The 15,497-nt window shown below is 39.4% G+C and overlaps 2 protein-coding genes across 3 annotated transcripts; both read right to left on the reverse strand.

Moving 5' to 3' along the window:
- Positions 1-905: 905 nt before the first annotated feature.
- LOC103968589 (kinesin-like protein KIN-12C) lies at positions 906-7,618 on the reverse strand. The gene is made up of 16 exons (XM_009381851.3): positions 7,204-7,618; positions 6,815-6,952; positions 6,648-6,731; positions 6,437-6,562; positions 6,142-6,201; positions 6,006-6,059; positions 5,809-5,901; positions 4,810-4,905; positions 4,461-4,609; positions 4,068-4,217; positions 3,842-3,971; positions 2,793-3,761; positions 2,591-2,689; positions 2,437-2,499; positions 1,639-2,361; positions 906-1,465 (listed from the first exon to the last, which is right to left on the reverse strand). The coding sequence occupies exons 1-16, from the start codon at positions 7,501-7,503 to the stop codon at positions 1,226-1,228; spliced, it is 3,474 nt and encodes a 1,157-aa protein (XP_009380126.2). The 5' UTR covers positions 7,504-7,618; the 3' UTR covers positions 906-1,225.
- A 1,643-nt stretch (positions 7,619-9,261) lies between these two features.
- LOC135650550 (heterogeneous nuclear ribonucleoprotein 1-like) lies at positions 9,262-15,401 on the reverse strand. 2 transcript variants are annotated; one of them, XM_065170008.1, is made up of 4 exons: positions 15,082-15,221; positions 14,382-14,611; positions 12,983-14,180; positions 9,262-9,698 (listed from the first exon to the last, which is right to left on the reverse strand). In XM_065170008.1, the coding sequence occupies exons 2-4, from the start codon at positions 14,601-14,603 to the stop codon at positions 9,673-9,675; spliced, it is 1,446 nt and encodes a 481-aa protein (XP_065026080.1). In that variant the 5' UTR covers positions 14,604-14,611; positions 15,082-15,221; the 3' UTR covers positions 9,262-9,672. The 2 variants fall into 2 exon arrangements, with proteins under 2 accessions (XP_065026080.1, XP_065026079.1); XM_065170007.1 differs by lacking the exon at positions 9,262-9,698 and adding an exon at positions 10,580-10,806 and having other exon boundaries at positions 15,082-15,401.
- Positions 15,402-15,497: the final 96 nt, after the last annotated feature.

The raw sequence follows: 15,497 nt of genomic DNA on the forward strand, positions 1-15,497 counted from the left end.
ACCAAAAATATTGAGAGAAGAAGTCGTTGACATCCTAATTAACTCAACGTAATCCAGACTCATATGCATTGAGGTGCATTTGAGGTGGAAACTCCGAACTCTCGAGGTGTCACCTACACAAAGACTAAGGTTGGATGAGGTTTCTTGACTCGATCTTTTTGCCACCCAAGTTGGTAACCCAAGGTATATGAGTGCGAATGCAAAATGGTTAAAAAAGATAAGTCCCGATCTAATTGTGTTGAATATAAAATTTTATACATGGTCTTAAAAGGGCAAGATATTCTATGAAAAATTTTATGATGATATAACATTTAATTATCTTTTCTATTTTTTTTTGTGGCAGGAACGGGGACAGCTCATAACCACCTACTTTGAGATTTTTTTTAAATATATTTTATAAAATATATTATAAGTTTTTTAAATAATATTAAGAAAATATTATTACGTAATATAAAATATTTTTATACTATCTCATATAAGTGTTTTTTAATATTATCAATATAACACAGCATAAAAAAAATGTTCCATGGTGTAAAAATACTATAACTAGTTTGTTCACAGACCGATCCACAGGAGAGAAAAAAAGAAAAAAATAGATGAATATGGGTACCACAGGCATTAAGGAAGAAAAAGAATACCATTTAAAAATTTTAGAAATATTCAACATTATCTTCAATTTTAGTTTTAATTTTGAGGTTCAAGCAACACACATATAAACATATCTGTCATTGTAATCGTCGGAGTATATGAACCAAACATGTTATAAAATCATTCTAATTCCAATTTCATAAAATTCTGACATTTATTTATTTTTTGAAATCTCATTCCCGACAATAATCGCATGATTTCAATATATGTTATTTATTTGATTTTGTAATCAAGAAGATAAAAAATACAACAAGGAATTCAAGAACCACGATTCTGATTGCAGGAGTACATTGACCAAGAAAAAGGATCATTCATTCTAATTCTGATCTAGTTTTGAACCAACCACGAATCAAATATCCAAATCAATCAAACGAAGGCTACAATAGGACACACCAAATCGAGAGGGTAACAATGCGTTGATGTCGCCAAAGGGAAGTGGCCTCGCTCCTGAAGAAATATTACAAGGGCAACAAGTAAAAGCAACTCATCCCCTCGAGTCCTATCGTATCATCCCCCCCCCCCGTCCCCCCCGTCCAAGACATCTTGGATTAGTCTAAACTCCTCCATTTCCGTTGATCTATTGGTACGAAGGCCGGAATGCAGCCCTCCATGATTGATCATCATCAGTCGCAGTAGCTTTGCCCTCTTCCACTATCTCGGACTCGTGATGGTAGAGCGGCTTCAGTGCCGATTCAGGCAACCGACTGTCGGCAAGGAAGTGTTTCATGGTGACCAGCTCCATCGCATGCTTTCTCTTCAGCTTCTCCATCTGCTTCCTCATCTTCTCCACCTCGTGCTGGGCTTTCCCATGCTTGTCCTGTGTCAACAAGATTAGACATTTGTTTCAATTCTCAGCAAAGCATTTCCAAAGAAGCATTAATGAGTGAATTATATCCAAAAACCAAGGAAACTTCTTGCTTGGTAAGTTCACTGTGGTCATACTAGTAGAAATTGAGATGCCGTTCACAGTATAGGATTCAGAGAGCTCACCTCTGCTAGAGCAGCTGCTTCTTCTGCTTCTCGCAGTCGAACAAGAAGCTCTCCAGCAGCATGTACAGCTTCTGCTGTATCACGGAGTTGAATTGTTAGTCTCCTGTTCTGCTCCTTGAGATAGGCCCTCTCTTTCTCCCTGTCAATTCTCAGGGTTGACAGCTCTGCTGCAAGAGCTGCAGCAAAAGCAGAACCAGAACCCTTGCCTCCTGCCTTTGAAGCTGCCTTCTTCACTTCTGCAATTCCTTCCATGATTTTCCGGTGCTTCAGTAGCAACTCGTCATACTTCTCCTGCAGTTCTACGTAGTGTTCGACAATTCTAGCATGCCCAAGGATCGCTCGCTGCAGGGCATCGTTCAGCTCCGTAGTGCATTTCTTTTCCATGTTAAGTTCAATCTCTTTCTTCTCTGCAAACCTGCGGTTTTTGTCGAGGTCAAGTCTCAACTCCTCGGTGAGAGAGATCCATCTGCTCTCAGACTCCATCCACTTCCGCTTTTCCATCTCAAACTCCTCCACCCCTATGCCTGAACAAGAGGTTCCACCATTTCTTATCTGCTCAAGAAGACAATTATTTTCTGAAACATCCTTCACAGACTTTAGCTGGTTTTTTAAGCTTTGAATTTCCATGAGCAATGCTTCCCTCTCATCATCACGATGCAGGTGATCCACAATTTCTTTCGACGAGCACTTCACCATCGACCCCTCGAGATGGTTTTCAGTGATCTGCAAGATTAATTAGCCTTAAGATCATTTGTTAAGGGATCTAAAATAACAAGAAAGTACTAACTGAAGACGAACCATGCAGTTGTCAGCTAGCACATTCTGTTTAGCTTGGACCTCTTCCTGCTTTTGTTTGTCAACCTGCAATTTCATCTACCAGTCATTCAACAGAAGTTTACTGCCGAAAATAAAATTCCTTGTATTCGGAAGCTTGTATCCGCACATGACATACCAAGCAACTCAGATGCTTGATCGTTGCTGCCTGCTCTGCACATAGAGCTTCGAGTTCCTTCTCTCTCTTTGTGATATTGGCTAAAGGCGCATTTACATCCTAGTTAACAAGAACAAATGTTTAATCACAAGCAGAAATAAAAGTTAAAAAGTTCAAACAAAAGTATGGCAGTTTTCTGCAACATGAAAATAATAATGCTTGCCTCATTGACTAGCACAATCTGCATATCTGGTGTCTCACTTGCCTCCTTGTATCCGATAAAATCTACCACATTCTTGCAAGCTGAACAGAGTAAAGGAGAAGCAGTTCCCTCATCGAGTACAGTTTGCATACCGACATCAACCTTATCCTTGGAATGGCTTGATATGTTCGTCAAGTGTTCAAAAGAGAGACCTACAAAAGAGCTTCTTGCGGCTGAGTTCCTCTCATGATAATTTATAATCTGCAAGCCTCTGTGTAGGCTGACAGCCAAGGAGTCAGTTGGGCTGGCCTTACTTGACTGCAAGGAGGAGCGGATAATGTCAGATCTTCGAACTGATTCTAAATGTAAATTAGGCCTAGGATTCTCGGATGAGACACTAGTTTTCTCCAAAATCTTTGCGAGTTTAGGAGATGAACATAAAATAGGATCTTGAAGCATCGGCCTTTGTTGGCAGGGAATGGACAGGCCAGATTTTCCTAGAGAATCTTTGCATGTAATGGTACTTGTGATCTTGGAATCGCCCTCTTGTGGTGTAGCGCTGTGGTTGTTAGCTGTTTCTCTTTCAGATACTTCTGAATGCATTTCCACAAGCCTAATCTCCTTGGAAGAGTTAAAATTAACTTCGTGGCTACAAGAATCAACCGTAGCTAAGTCTGTTCGACTGTCTTGGTCTGCATTTGGACCTTCAGTATCAGCAATTATCATTGCATCCTTGCTTTCTAACTTATCTTTTGACTCGTTTTCTGCAGAATAATTCATGTTACCCAATTGAATGCAGAGTTTGCTGACATCTTCTTCATCAACGTCCATTTCTTCATCTGATTCCGGATCAATATGTGGTAAAATTAAAGAGCGATTGAGGCTCATTCTTAGAAGATTTAAGCTTTGACGGCCATTTCGCCCTTTAAAATGTCCATCTGCTGTCGCAACAGATTTGCCTTCATCCAGCCTTGCGCTCATAAGCTCCTCCTGCAGTCAGGGAACAAAGTATAATGATACTGCAGCTAACTAATGTACCTCAAAAGGTTATAGTCATGTAAAGAATTGACCTTCAACTGTCGTATTTGATCACTCAAATCATTAACGTCGTCTTCAGTTATTTCATTTACCACTGCCTTGTTTTGTATCTGCTTTGCTCGGTCTCCAAATCTGAGTGTACTCAGTGTTCCACCTCGAGAACTGTATTCAATACAATATTTAGATTCATCTGCACAATGATATAGGTTTTTTTTAAGGGTACAATATGGTGTTTCTGTAGATTGTCTCATGAAGTACCCGCTATCTGGAGAAATTGCACATATAACTGCAACCTTCGCATTACCACCGAGTGTCTCCTGCAATAGATGAGTCAAACAGGAACCCATGTATGTGACTTTGTGGTCTTCTGGAGGATGTTCGGCGTCTCCAAGGATGTTTACCAACTTTCTGTATTTATTTAGATAAAAATGTTAGAGAAGTCCATCTAAACAAGACTACATCTTATGAGTAAACTAGGAGTAAACATGCAATGGACACGGTTTGATAGACTAATGTATGAGGTAGCATATGGCACATTCATAAAGTACAATAAGATGCTACAGCATAAAGCATGTTGATAGAAGAGCTGATATCTTCTTGTTGTTTCGCTAACTGTAACCATAATAGATAATGTGAGGTGCAATTTCTCACCCAAGTTTTGAAAGAGACTTCTTAATATGCCTCCGTTCTCTAACACATTGTTTGCCAGCAGCATCAAGTATGCCATCATCTGCTCCAGCAAGATCAGCAAGGATTATTTTGCTAGTCTTTGAACTGCTAAAACACTTTGATGCTGACAGCTGCAAATAAATAAAGGCCAAACGGGAATGATGTTAACAATGACATTGAGGATGGGGAAATCCATATAGTTCTTCTTGTGAAAAGATAAAAATAAATCATTTACTTTCATATCTCATAAAAAAATCACGAATGTAGAACAACAAAGAAAACCAAGAGACCAAAAATGTGTTTAGAATTTCAGAAAGATCACAAAATATACCTTGCACCAGGATTCCACTATGCAAGTGAAGATGATATGAGAACGTGAACTCTTGGAGTTTATACTCGTTGCACCTACTTTTCTGTTTGCAAGCCCCTGCACCATAATTATGCAAAATGCTGAAACCCAATATAAATTAATTAAAAAAAATGCAGTACAAATTTATTTATTGAACGTGTGACGAAATTACACAAAGTACAATGGGTATTTGAACAAAAAAAACTCCAGCTGATTGTTACAAAAAAATGCTACTTAATTTCAAATATAGAATAATATATTCAGGTTACACGTCTACCGGCATGATAAAGGTTTTAGTTTTTGTGTCACGTCGACATTGTATGATTGTAAAGCTCAATCCATAAATAAAAACTAAATATCAAGTTTCAAATTTGGAGAGACAAAAAACCACATGTCAGTGTGATGGATTGCATGCTAATAAAAAAAAATTTTAAAATAATCGAGAGAATTATAAAGAAAAAAAATCTTGATTTTAACGTAAGTTCCTTTTGGAATTCCAGTCAAAATCATGCCAATTCATTGATATGGGTGATGAACAAATGAAAGTTACAAAATTAGAAGACTATAACGTGTGTCAATGCATGAACATACATGTATCCGTGACTATCGGATATACTTAAATGGAAGTGTCAAGACGCTTGCTTGGAGAAGAAAACACTTTCTATCGTCAAGGAGCAACACAAAAGAGCGAGAGCAACGATGAACGCATCAAAGTAATGGCTCAAGATTCAAGAAACATACGACGGAAGGCATCATAATCAACATCAAACTCGAGTCAGACTTAGTAGACAGGTTGAGAAAATTTTGCACATCGAAAAATGGTTTCCTTTTTGGTCTCCCTAAATACTGAAGAGGCTGCACTTATTTTTCTAGCTATATCTGTCCTCAAGTAACAATTATTTTTCTGGCATACACAGCTACAAGTGCCAATCATGTGACAAATGCAAAGCAAATCATACAAAAGATATAGGGTATTGTTACCTTGACCAAAAGTTGGGTAACATCCTCAACCGTGGTGACATACTCGTCAGTCAGGTTCTCCACATGGGAACCATTCCTAGCATCACCTCTTATCTGAGAGAGAAAAGAACCGACTCATATTTGCTGCGTAACATATCTAACATAACACTACAAAATACAGGATACCAAATATTTACAAGCGTATGCCAGCGGTGTACCTGAAGATTCCTTTGAGTCGGATCAAGCAAGTCATTTATCTGACCATTATATATCTGCGAAAGCAATGCAACAAAATAAATTAAGAGCATATGCCGGAAGATTATAAATGAACTTGCTTGGATGATAGTAGCTCACCTCAAGGAACGAACATCGACATTGAAAGTTTATTTGTTTTTCTTCTGAGCTCTCTTGCTTCTGAGTGATTGAAAAGAGTAAATGATACGCAAGCGAAAAATAGAACAAACTGTTGTATTCATGCAGCATGTAAAAGTTTCTGAAAGAAATCCGAAGTTTTGCAGAAGAAATTGCTGAGGCCAACTAAACCATCATGGCTCATGATCTCGTATCTTTATAATCAAGAATGTAACGTGCAAGGGAAGAGTTAATTACATTTCAATAGCTGACTCAAGCAGAAAATAACAGAACCTACTCTGTGAATCTCGGAGAACAGCATCCTGAAGAGCCGAGGAGCGACGCCCTGCTCACCGTTAACAGAACTGCCATCGACCATGGCACCGGCAGGACCCCACATCGTGTAGGTTTTCCCAGTCCCGGTCTGTAGATCATACATGGAATTCAATCGATTCAGACAAGTCTTTATCATGAACAACATGAGCAGTAACTTCCTACGCATCAAGCACCTGTCCATACGATAGTATCGAAGTGTTGAAGCCTGCCAAAGAATAGTTCACCGAAGGTATGCCGACTGTCTTGAAGACATCTTCCTGAGGAGAAAATGGATGGGCATAGAAAGGGAAAGCTCTCCAATTACAGCCACAGTCATTGGGGTGAGACAGTAGCTTCATACCTGGGTGGACTCTGGACCAAGAACCGAATGGAAAGTGAAAGAACGACCTCCAACTACTAAAGAATCAGACGAGATCTTGCGAACGGCGCCTTCATTTGCTCGCTTCTGTTCGTTCCCTGGTCTTACTCTGACCACCACCTGGAGAAAGCCGAAACAGGAAGTTTACGTTCGAGTCTTACCATATAATTCTCACTAGTTTTCCACATCTAATCACTTTGGCAAATTGACAACCAAAAACAACATGGAATGACATACTGAATTGGAAATCAACATCTACAATTTCTTGGAACCACATACATTGCAGCTAGGGTTTTGAAAGAAGGATCTTCTTCAATAGGGAAATTAAAATGATCACAATCTAATGGGTAGGAATTAAAGAAAGCGGAAACCTTGACCGACGGATCAGACGGATCGGGGGAAACATCATCTCCGGGCAACGCATCGACCAGTCTTGGACGCTCCTTCCGGAGAACACCATCGGCCCGGCGAGGCGACACCTTGCCAGCAAGAAGAGGAGAAGGCGAGGGCGGAGCGTCATTGTAGACGTTGGGATTCGCGTTCTCCCTCCCGGATCTTGAAACCAGAGGAGGAGCCTTCTTGCGGGCGGCGGAGGAGGGAGATCGAGGGAAAAGGGGAGAGAGCATCGATCGGGCGGAAGGCTTCGGGGGCTGGATGCGCAAGGCTTCCATTGCTCGATCTGCTCCGCCTTCTGCCTTCTTTGGTGGACAATGGTAACAATGGGAATGACGATGACGAAATATGAGGATTAGGAAGACGAGGGAGGGGGAGCGCCTCAACGCGATTCAAATAATTTGAAGGGTGGGAAAGATCTGATGGTCCGTCAGAACACATATATGGAAGGAGAAGCGACCACTGAAGGAGTGCCAAGTGGAACGCCACTAGCAAAGAAAGAGCCGTTGCAGCGAGGGCTGTGTCTTAATCAGGACATATTTTATTCGCCTGAGAATTTAAACTTTGAACTGCGCACCGTCTAATGGTATCGAAAGACTAAACCGGTTTGTCCATTGTAACGTAACGGTCTCCGTGTAACAAAAACAGCCTGGTTTTTATTCCCATGATATATAGTCCGATTTGATAATTACAAAATGATTTAGATATTTTCAGACAATCGAAACTCAATATGCAAAGCCTAATTAATTTTCTTAGTCGTTTTATATAAATAGGAGATTCAATTGTCAAAACTTGCCTTCGAATATGAGGAGAATATCTTACTTTAATGGGGATAGAGCCATGTGGAAGCACAAGGACCTTTGTATTATTACACCTTCGAGTGGATGATGGTCCATACCGAGGAGACCGGCTACCTGTTTGATGCTTGTATTATTACCAGGCTTTCAATGTCTATTATGGACACCCAGCTCATGCCATAATGGAATCATTTAGCATCAAATGGATTAGGGTTGAAGATAGATTATTAAATCTTATTTAAGTCTCGTGTTATTGGAATTAGCTGTTCCTTCATTTACTTACGCCATTTTGCAGCCTGATTCGAGGTGATGTATTTCTAACTAGTTTCTAAGATTTCAGGTTAAAAATCTGGCAACCTGATTCGACATATTGAAACATAAATCATTTAAAACTCTGGAAGATTTACAAATTGGGGCCCTAATTTGCCACCGTGCAAAAATAGTTTGAGATTAGTATTTTTAACGAGTCCAAACAATGGATTTACATAAACAATAATAGGCTTATGGGATTAGGGTATAAAAACAATGCGGATGAGCACAGAACATTATAAATATAATGAAAAAAATATAAATAAATAAATAAACAGAAAAGTTGGCATAGATTAATACCAGATCTATTATATCAGGGTGAGGTGCCAGCAGCAGCAGCAGCCTGGAACAGCCGATGAATGCCTTTCTTAATTTCTCTGGGATGATGGTTGCAGTGTTGAATCTCCAATGCTCAAGTGTTGTTATTCCAAAAGGGTACAGCACTGACTTTATTAGTGCAGGAACAATACCTGTGACAAATGACAAGCATGGTTTGGATGCCGAGGCACCACATTAACATGGTGAACCCTTTTTCATTGTACAATCTAGTGTAGAAAGAATACACTTTGACAGCCAAAAAGAAAATTGAAATATTGATATGTCAATCTTTAGGAGCAAGAGCATAAAAAAAAAGCATCGAATATATAAAATATAATCTCATGGAGACCCACAAGACAGTGCCCATACACTACAGCAAAAAAGCCATGTTGCTACCAAGTGGTTCACCAAAAACAAAACATAAGCAAAAGCAAATTGACCGCACATGTTTATGACTTAATATGATGCACCATACCGAAGAAATGAATCACCATACATATAATGGAGTTGTCATGGGACCAGCAAGCATCCCCTGTAAGTTCCAAACTAAACAAAGACAACCAAATCTCTGGTGACAAATATAACTGAAAAGAGAGAGAGAGAGAAAAAAAAGAAAAAAGAAAAGAAAAGATTGATAGAGCACCCGACAAGAACCAACACGTTTGCCAGATATTACAACAGCTTGCTATCTTTCTTTTCTTAAAGACATCACTAGGTCTATTTGGCACATCAGTCGCATAAATCTGAATAATTATCACTATCCCGTGATAAGATTACATCTCAATCAAACCCAAAGAAACAAAACCTACATGACATGTGGAACTAAACTCAAATTCCAAACCTTCACACAAGAACCATTATTCGAATCTTCTGAATCTGAAATCTTTTGTTTCTTTTCTTTTTCCAAAAACCACCCTGGTTAGTCTATAAAATTAACTAACCACCACATATTTTACGAGATATGTAAAACTAACAGTCATGCATCTGGCTCACAAGATTGTTCACCTACAATACTCTCTGATCTCAAAGCACCAAGTTATGTAGCAAATCTGCAACAAAAAATTCAATATCAGGATATAGATTTACAAAGGAAAATGTTCTTATTGTTCAAAATTCAAGAAGAAAATTCTGAATCCATAATAACATGTTTTACTGAAAAAAAAAAAATGGATTACGACTTCAGCTCTCTGCCAATGTATATTGCACAATATTAGGAGAGAATATATGAGGAAGAGGCAACACAAGCTCTATAAAGCATCACAGACAACATACGGAAGCATGATAGAGTCCAGTTTGAACATATCACTTCAGTTAGAGACAACTGCCTTTATTTTGGATACATATTTGTCATTTGTTTTAGGTTTCATCTATATAAGCCCCTTGAAGATTTATAAATTTGCTGAAGACTTGTCCATATCTATTGAATGGCAACATAGCCTCTTAAAACCATAGGACGGTTAGTCGATGATTATTATGAAAAATTTTCATCCAAGCTATATAGTATATATAGTGGCCAATTCTTATCTTTTGCTGGTTTTATGCAAAATGATGTCCTGAAGTTGATTACCACATAACAAGAAGCAGAAATAAAACAATTTTATCCCTCCTAGTGGGTAAGAAGAGTTATAATCTGATGCTCAATTAACATGTGCAGCATTATTGCTGGAATTCCATGGTAGAAAGCTGATACCAACATTATTTCTCAGAAATAACCTAGAGCGATACTAAAGGCATATTATTGCTGACATCCTATGCCAGTATGTGTCCCTGAAGCTTGTATTTCTAAGCCATATTCATCACTCGAACCAATCAAAGACGTAAGCAGCCTGAGGAGGTAAACAAAATCTGAAGCAGTATTGTCAACCTCTATTTCACAGCCTGTAGTGGTATACAAGCTCCTTTGTTGTGATACCCAAGTCCAATAAAAATCAACACCAAAAACTGGCCCTGTCTCCAACCCATTGTTGACAAGCTGACCCTTTTCATTTTCACCATGTTCACTTATTGTTTCCAATTTCATAGTGTATATCAGTTCTTTTCATGTCTTCTGCCTCTCTTCTCTCTTTTATGAAGCCAGGGATGTAGCATACATTTTCTTTTCAGATTAAGAAAGATGGATGTTACACTTGAGGATTGAAGTAGACAGATCCTGAAACACTATAAATTCATAAAAGAATAATCAATCAATGAGGTTTTGATGCAAAAGATCTACCATCAAATGCCAAATATGCAATTTACACTTGTAATTTTAACTAAATTAGAATTTCCAATATTATAAAACTTTCATTATGTTTGGAATTTATGTGCTATCACATTTCCAGAGGTGAAACTTGAGGTTTACAAATCCATTTCACGTGTTAGTAGTCATTTTGAGTCATTTTGATCTGAATAAGAAGTTACATGCCAATTGCAAATTTCTTGAACCATTTGTCGGTGCATAGTTAGGTTGATTTTTCACTATTAAGCAGTCCATGTCCAAAGGACTGGTTGTTGATTTAGTAAAAAGTTTCACTAAGACTGATTAGTTTCGGGTCAGATTAGGGGCCATTTCAAAATCCAGAGACCCATGCTTCATTTTGGCAGCTTGATATTTATGAGGATAAGTAGATGATATTCGGTCATAAATTTGTTCTAGTAGCTCTACCATTTGTCTAGTAAACTAAAGCACTTGATTTAGGAAGTGTCATCGATCAAGGATGATGCTCCAAGTAATACAACTCATGGTTGGGCTGGCATCAGAAATGCAACAATGACGACTGGCTTAGGTAATGTAACAGAACTTACTACGTCGGGCGGTGTAAATAAGTTAAAATGACTTTCCTACACTCTTTGATGAAGCAGCTAGAAAAGATGACGTGACAAAGATTCTGGAACATATACCTGAGATATGTTCATTGTTCAAGAAAGCCATCTTTTCATGAAGATGCTTCCCTTTTGATTGCAGAAGAAGAACAGCTTAAAACAAAAATCTATCTACACATTGCATTTTTTCTACCATAAGAAGAATTTGGAAGTTTCTACAAAACTAATAGCATTCAATTGATAATGTGAGCAAGAGCCCTTTTTCCAAAGAGTGCAGACAAGGGGCTCTAAGTTGAGGGAATGAAAACAGCATGAGAGATTCAGCTGGGTGAAGTCCTAAGACAAACAGAGTTCCGAGAATTCCGAGAACATTTCAGGATTTCAAGGACCATCAAGAAAATTCCAACACCAAGGTACTCAAAGTTTCAATGGCACTCCACCTACCCAAAACATGGAACAACTACAGGATCATGTCAAACTATATGGGCTAGAGGACATCTTGTGAATGAATGCAAATGGTTTTTTGTTGCTTGTTCAGAGTGTGGTCGGCAGGGTTATAAATATACACTTTGTGTTTATTAAATTTTTTTTTGGATGACAATCATTTCAGGCGGTAAAAGTACTTGAACTAATCAAGAAACTCTGACATATGGCTCCACTCATATGGAGCCAAGCATCAACATTGCACAGAAGCTAATCAGGCAAGAATGAAGTGGATTTTATACATCGACTCGACAGAATAGACATTCATAATTCCAAATGTGGGTGAGAAGTATTTTTTTATGGTATCAACAATCAGCATAAGCTCATGTCTTGATAGATCATTTGTGACCTATACATTTCCTCCTGCCCTAACTCAGCAGTATAAATTATCTTCTACATTTGTGGAACTTAAATTGTATCAGTGCATCTATTAGGGATGTAGCTATTGCCAAGAAAGTCGTAAGTCTTATTATACCAATTGGAGTGGCTAGCAAGTTTGTCACTCATGAGCATATATAACTTTGATATAAACTAATAAATGGATCTGTTTACATTTCAGTATGATACTAAAGGTAGTTGACACAAACAGACATTGTCCAGTGAATGACATGGATTTGAACATTATTAAGAATAAAAATAGTGATGCTGAATGTTGCTTTAAATGCCAAGAAAGGGTTAAACTTGTACCACCATTTTCTTAATATCTAGCAAATAATGTATCATTAGCAGTCCGAGACTGGTATGTGCATATATAAGCACATTCCAGTGCACATTTTTTCTCAAGAAAATATGTAGCAGCATCTGTAACAAACAAAGCAATGAATCGAGGAACTACATACTCTATAAATGGAATTCCATTCCATGATTAAAGCCTTAAGGTTAAAACTTTGAAAATTGATGCATGAAATTGATCACTCACAATGACATCTAGAACTGGACAATTCATGTTTCATGTTTATCCTCATGCTCATGGCTACATGTGTCTCTTCAAGGCAAAACCAGCAAAATATATATAAGCAAATGAGCTGGTGTTAAAGAAATTGCTCACCTCTATTTGGTTGTCTATTGGTGATGTTATAATCACCCACATATGCTGCAGAGCTCTGGCCTACGACATCCGAAGGTGCATTACCAAGCCCATAACCAAACAAACCAGTACCCCCAAGTTCAGAAGATGATGACCGCCATGTAGGATCTCCATAAACTGAACTGCCACCATACAGGTCTGAATAGGATCCTTCATATCCACTACTTGATGGAGCAAGAGTAGTTTTCACGGCACTAGGACTATTGCTCCTTCCAAAATTACCACCACTCAGGTTGAAGTTATTGTAGCGATCTCCATAATTGAGATTCCCACTAGTGTAGTTTGCCGTGCTTCCCCCAACTTGAGCTGGGATAGGGGAAGCATTGCTCCAGTTTAGAGTGCTATTGACTAAGCCACCGAGGCTGGCACTGCCAGAGGCTATATAGGCATTAGAACTTGTAGAATTTGTAGCATAGTCTAGACCTCCACTACCCCATGCATTACGAGACATTGAGTTGAAAACCGAACTAGCATTTGCACTACCCCCACCATAACCGATGGGACTAGTGTACCTAGTGGAGTTCCCACTGAAATATGGGCTCAAACCACGTCCATAACCGATATTGTTGCTAAAACTTGAATTTCCTCCAAAACTTGGGATCAAACTAGGTTCAAAATTCATCCCCATTCCATAACTAGGACCAAATGAAGGTAAACCATTGCTGGCACTAGAGGAAGGTCCTAATCTACTATCCATCCTCATTCCGTAGCCACTAATCGAGCTTGGATTGTATCCCTGAGTATACCCATTGGGAAAGTTGTTTGCCCTGTTCAGACCATAGTTATATCCCGCACTCGGGGAGCGCATGTTGGGCCCTGGGGAGAGTTCCTTGGGAACAGCCCTCTTCACCTCAACCATCTTACCATTCAGCTCATGAAAGCTTTTGAATAGCACCCTGTCTACAGCATCCTCTGAATCATAGGTGATGAACCCAAACCCCCTGGGCCTCTGGGTGTTGTGATCATACATGACAACAACATCAGTGATTGTGCCAAACTGATCAAAGTACTTCTTGAAGTCGCTCTCTGTGATGGTAGATGGGAGGCCTCCCACAAATATCTTCTTGGTGTGACCAGGACTGGGAGAGCCATGGATGCTGTTGTTGATTCTATTAAGGATCTGTTGGTCATCCCTGGGAACAGCTTTTTTTGCCTCAACCTGAGAACTCGATCAAGTTAGTATAAATTCATAAATAAGTTGCTAGTTCTCAGGGATTCTGAGTCCGAATCCCAAGAAGCAGAATCCAGAATCCAGAATTCTAAAATTAGCATTCATAATTTGCAATGCACGAAGCATATAGACAGACGAGGCTGATGGAGAAAAGGAGAGAAGGCAGAAAACAAAAGGCTAGATGGTTACCATTCTTCCATCGATCAAATGCTTTTCCATGACAACTTGCTCTGCGACTGCTGGGTCGGCGAACACAACGAACCCGAAACCACGAGCACGGCCAGTGGTCCGGTCCTTCATGATCACGGCTTCCACCACCTCACCAAAGTTTCCGAAGTACTCCCGCAAGCGGTCCTCATTGGTGTCCCAGGAAATCCCACCAATGAACAGCTTCCCAAGATCCGACTGCATTCTCTTTTCTGCAAATGCAACATCTCTAAGTTCCCGTTCCGTAATCATCACCAGATGAAGTATAATTCCATCAATTAAAGACAAATATGCACAAAACAATACAAGATAATTTTCTGCCGATCAGATTGAGAGTGATGCGAATTAGATCCGATCGACTTCAAGCAGCAACTCAAAGACTTTTTCTATGGTCTCCCAACAGATAAGATAGCACAGGCGAGAGGAGGAGATACCAGACGTAAGCCACGAGGTAGATCTGAGGAATAAAGCCATCCGAAGAGCTCGTCGGCGATGCTCAACTAAATCGGACAAGCCAAAAAGAGAATCCGACAGCGCAACGCAAGATACCAAATGGATCAAAACCAAGAAAACAAGAACCGGACGAAACCGATCGGATTCACGCTCCGCGATCGGGCGAAAACAAAACCCGAGATGAAATCAGAAGAAACATCCGCATCCGCCGATGAGCGAGGAGGCTCACCGATCTGAGGCGCGCGCGCGTCGGATGCGCAGACGAGAAGAGGTCGGAGGCGTTTCTATGATTTGGGAGACGGCATCAAAGGATCATCATCGACGATACAACTACAACTAGATGAAGAACAAAAGCCTCTTCAGCTATCTCTCTCCCCCCGCCCCCCCCCAACCTCAATCTCTTTCTCTTCCTTTCCTTGCGGTTTTGGATCAATAAGTAAACAAATTAATTGAGGTCTTCTTCTTTACTTTAAGTTTGCCTTTTTTTCTTCTTCCCATTCCTACCGCCTCTCATGGGACAAATGGAAGGGGGCCGAAGCGGAACGATTCAATATGATCTCTACATCTCATATATATATATATATATATATATATATATATATATATATAAGCAAGAAAAGAAAAGAGAAGATAAAAGAGGGAAGG

This window comes from Musa acuminata, chromosome BXJ3-10, assembly GCF_036884655.1.
Source record: "Musa acuminata AAA Group cultivar baxijiao chromosome BXJ3-10, Cavendish_Baxijiao_AAA, whole genome shotgun sequence".
Lineage (NCBI taxonomy): Eukaryota > Viridiplantae > Streptophyta > Magnoliopsida > Zingiberales > Musaceae > Musa > Musa acuminata.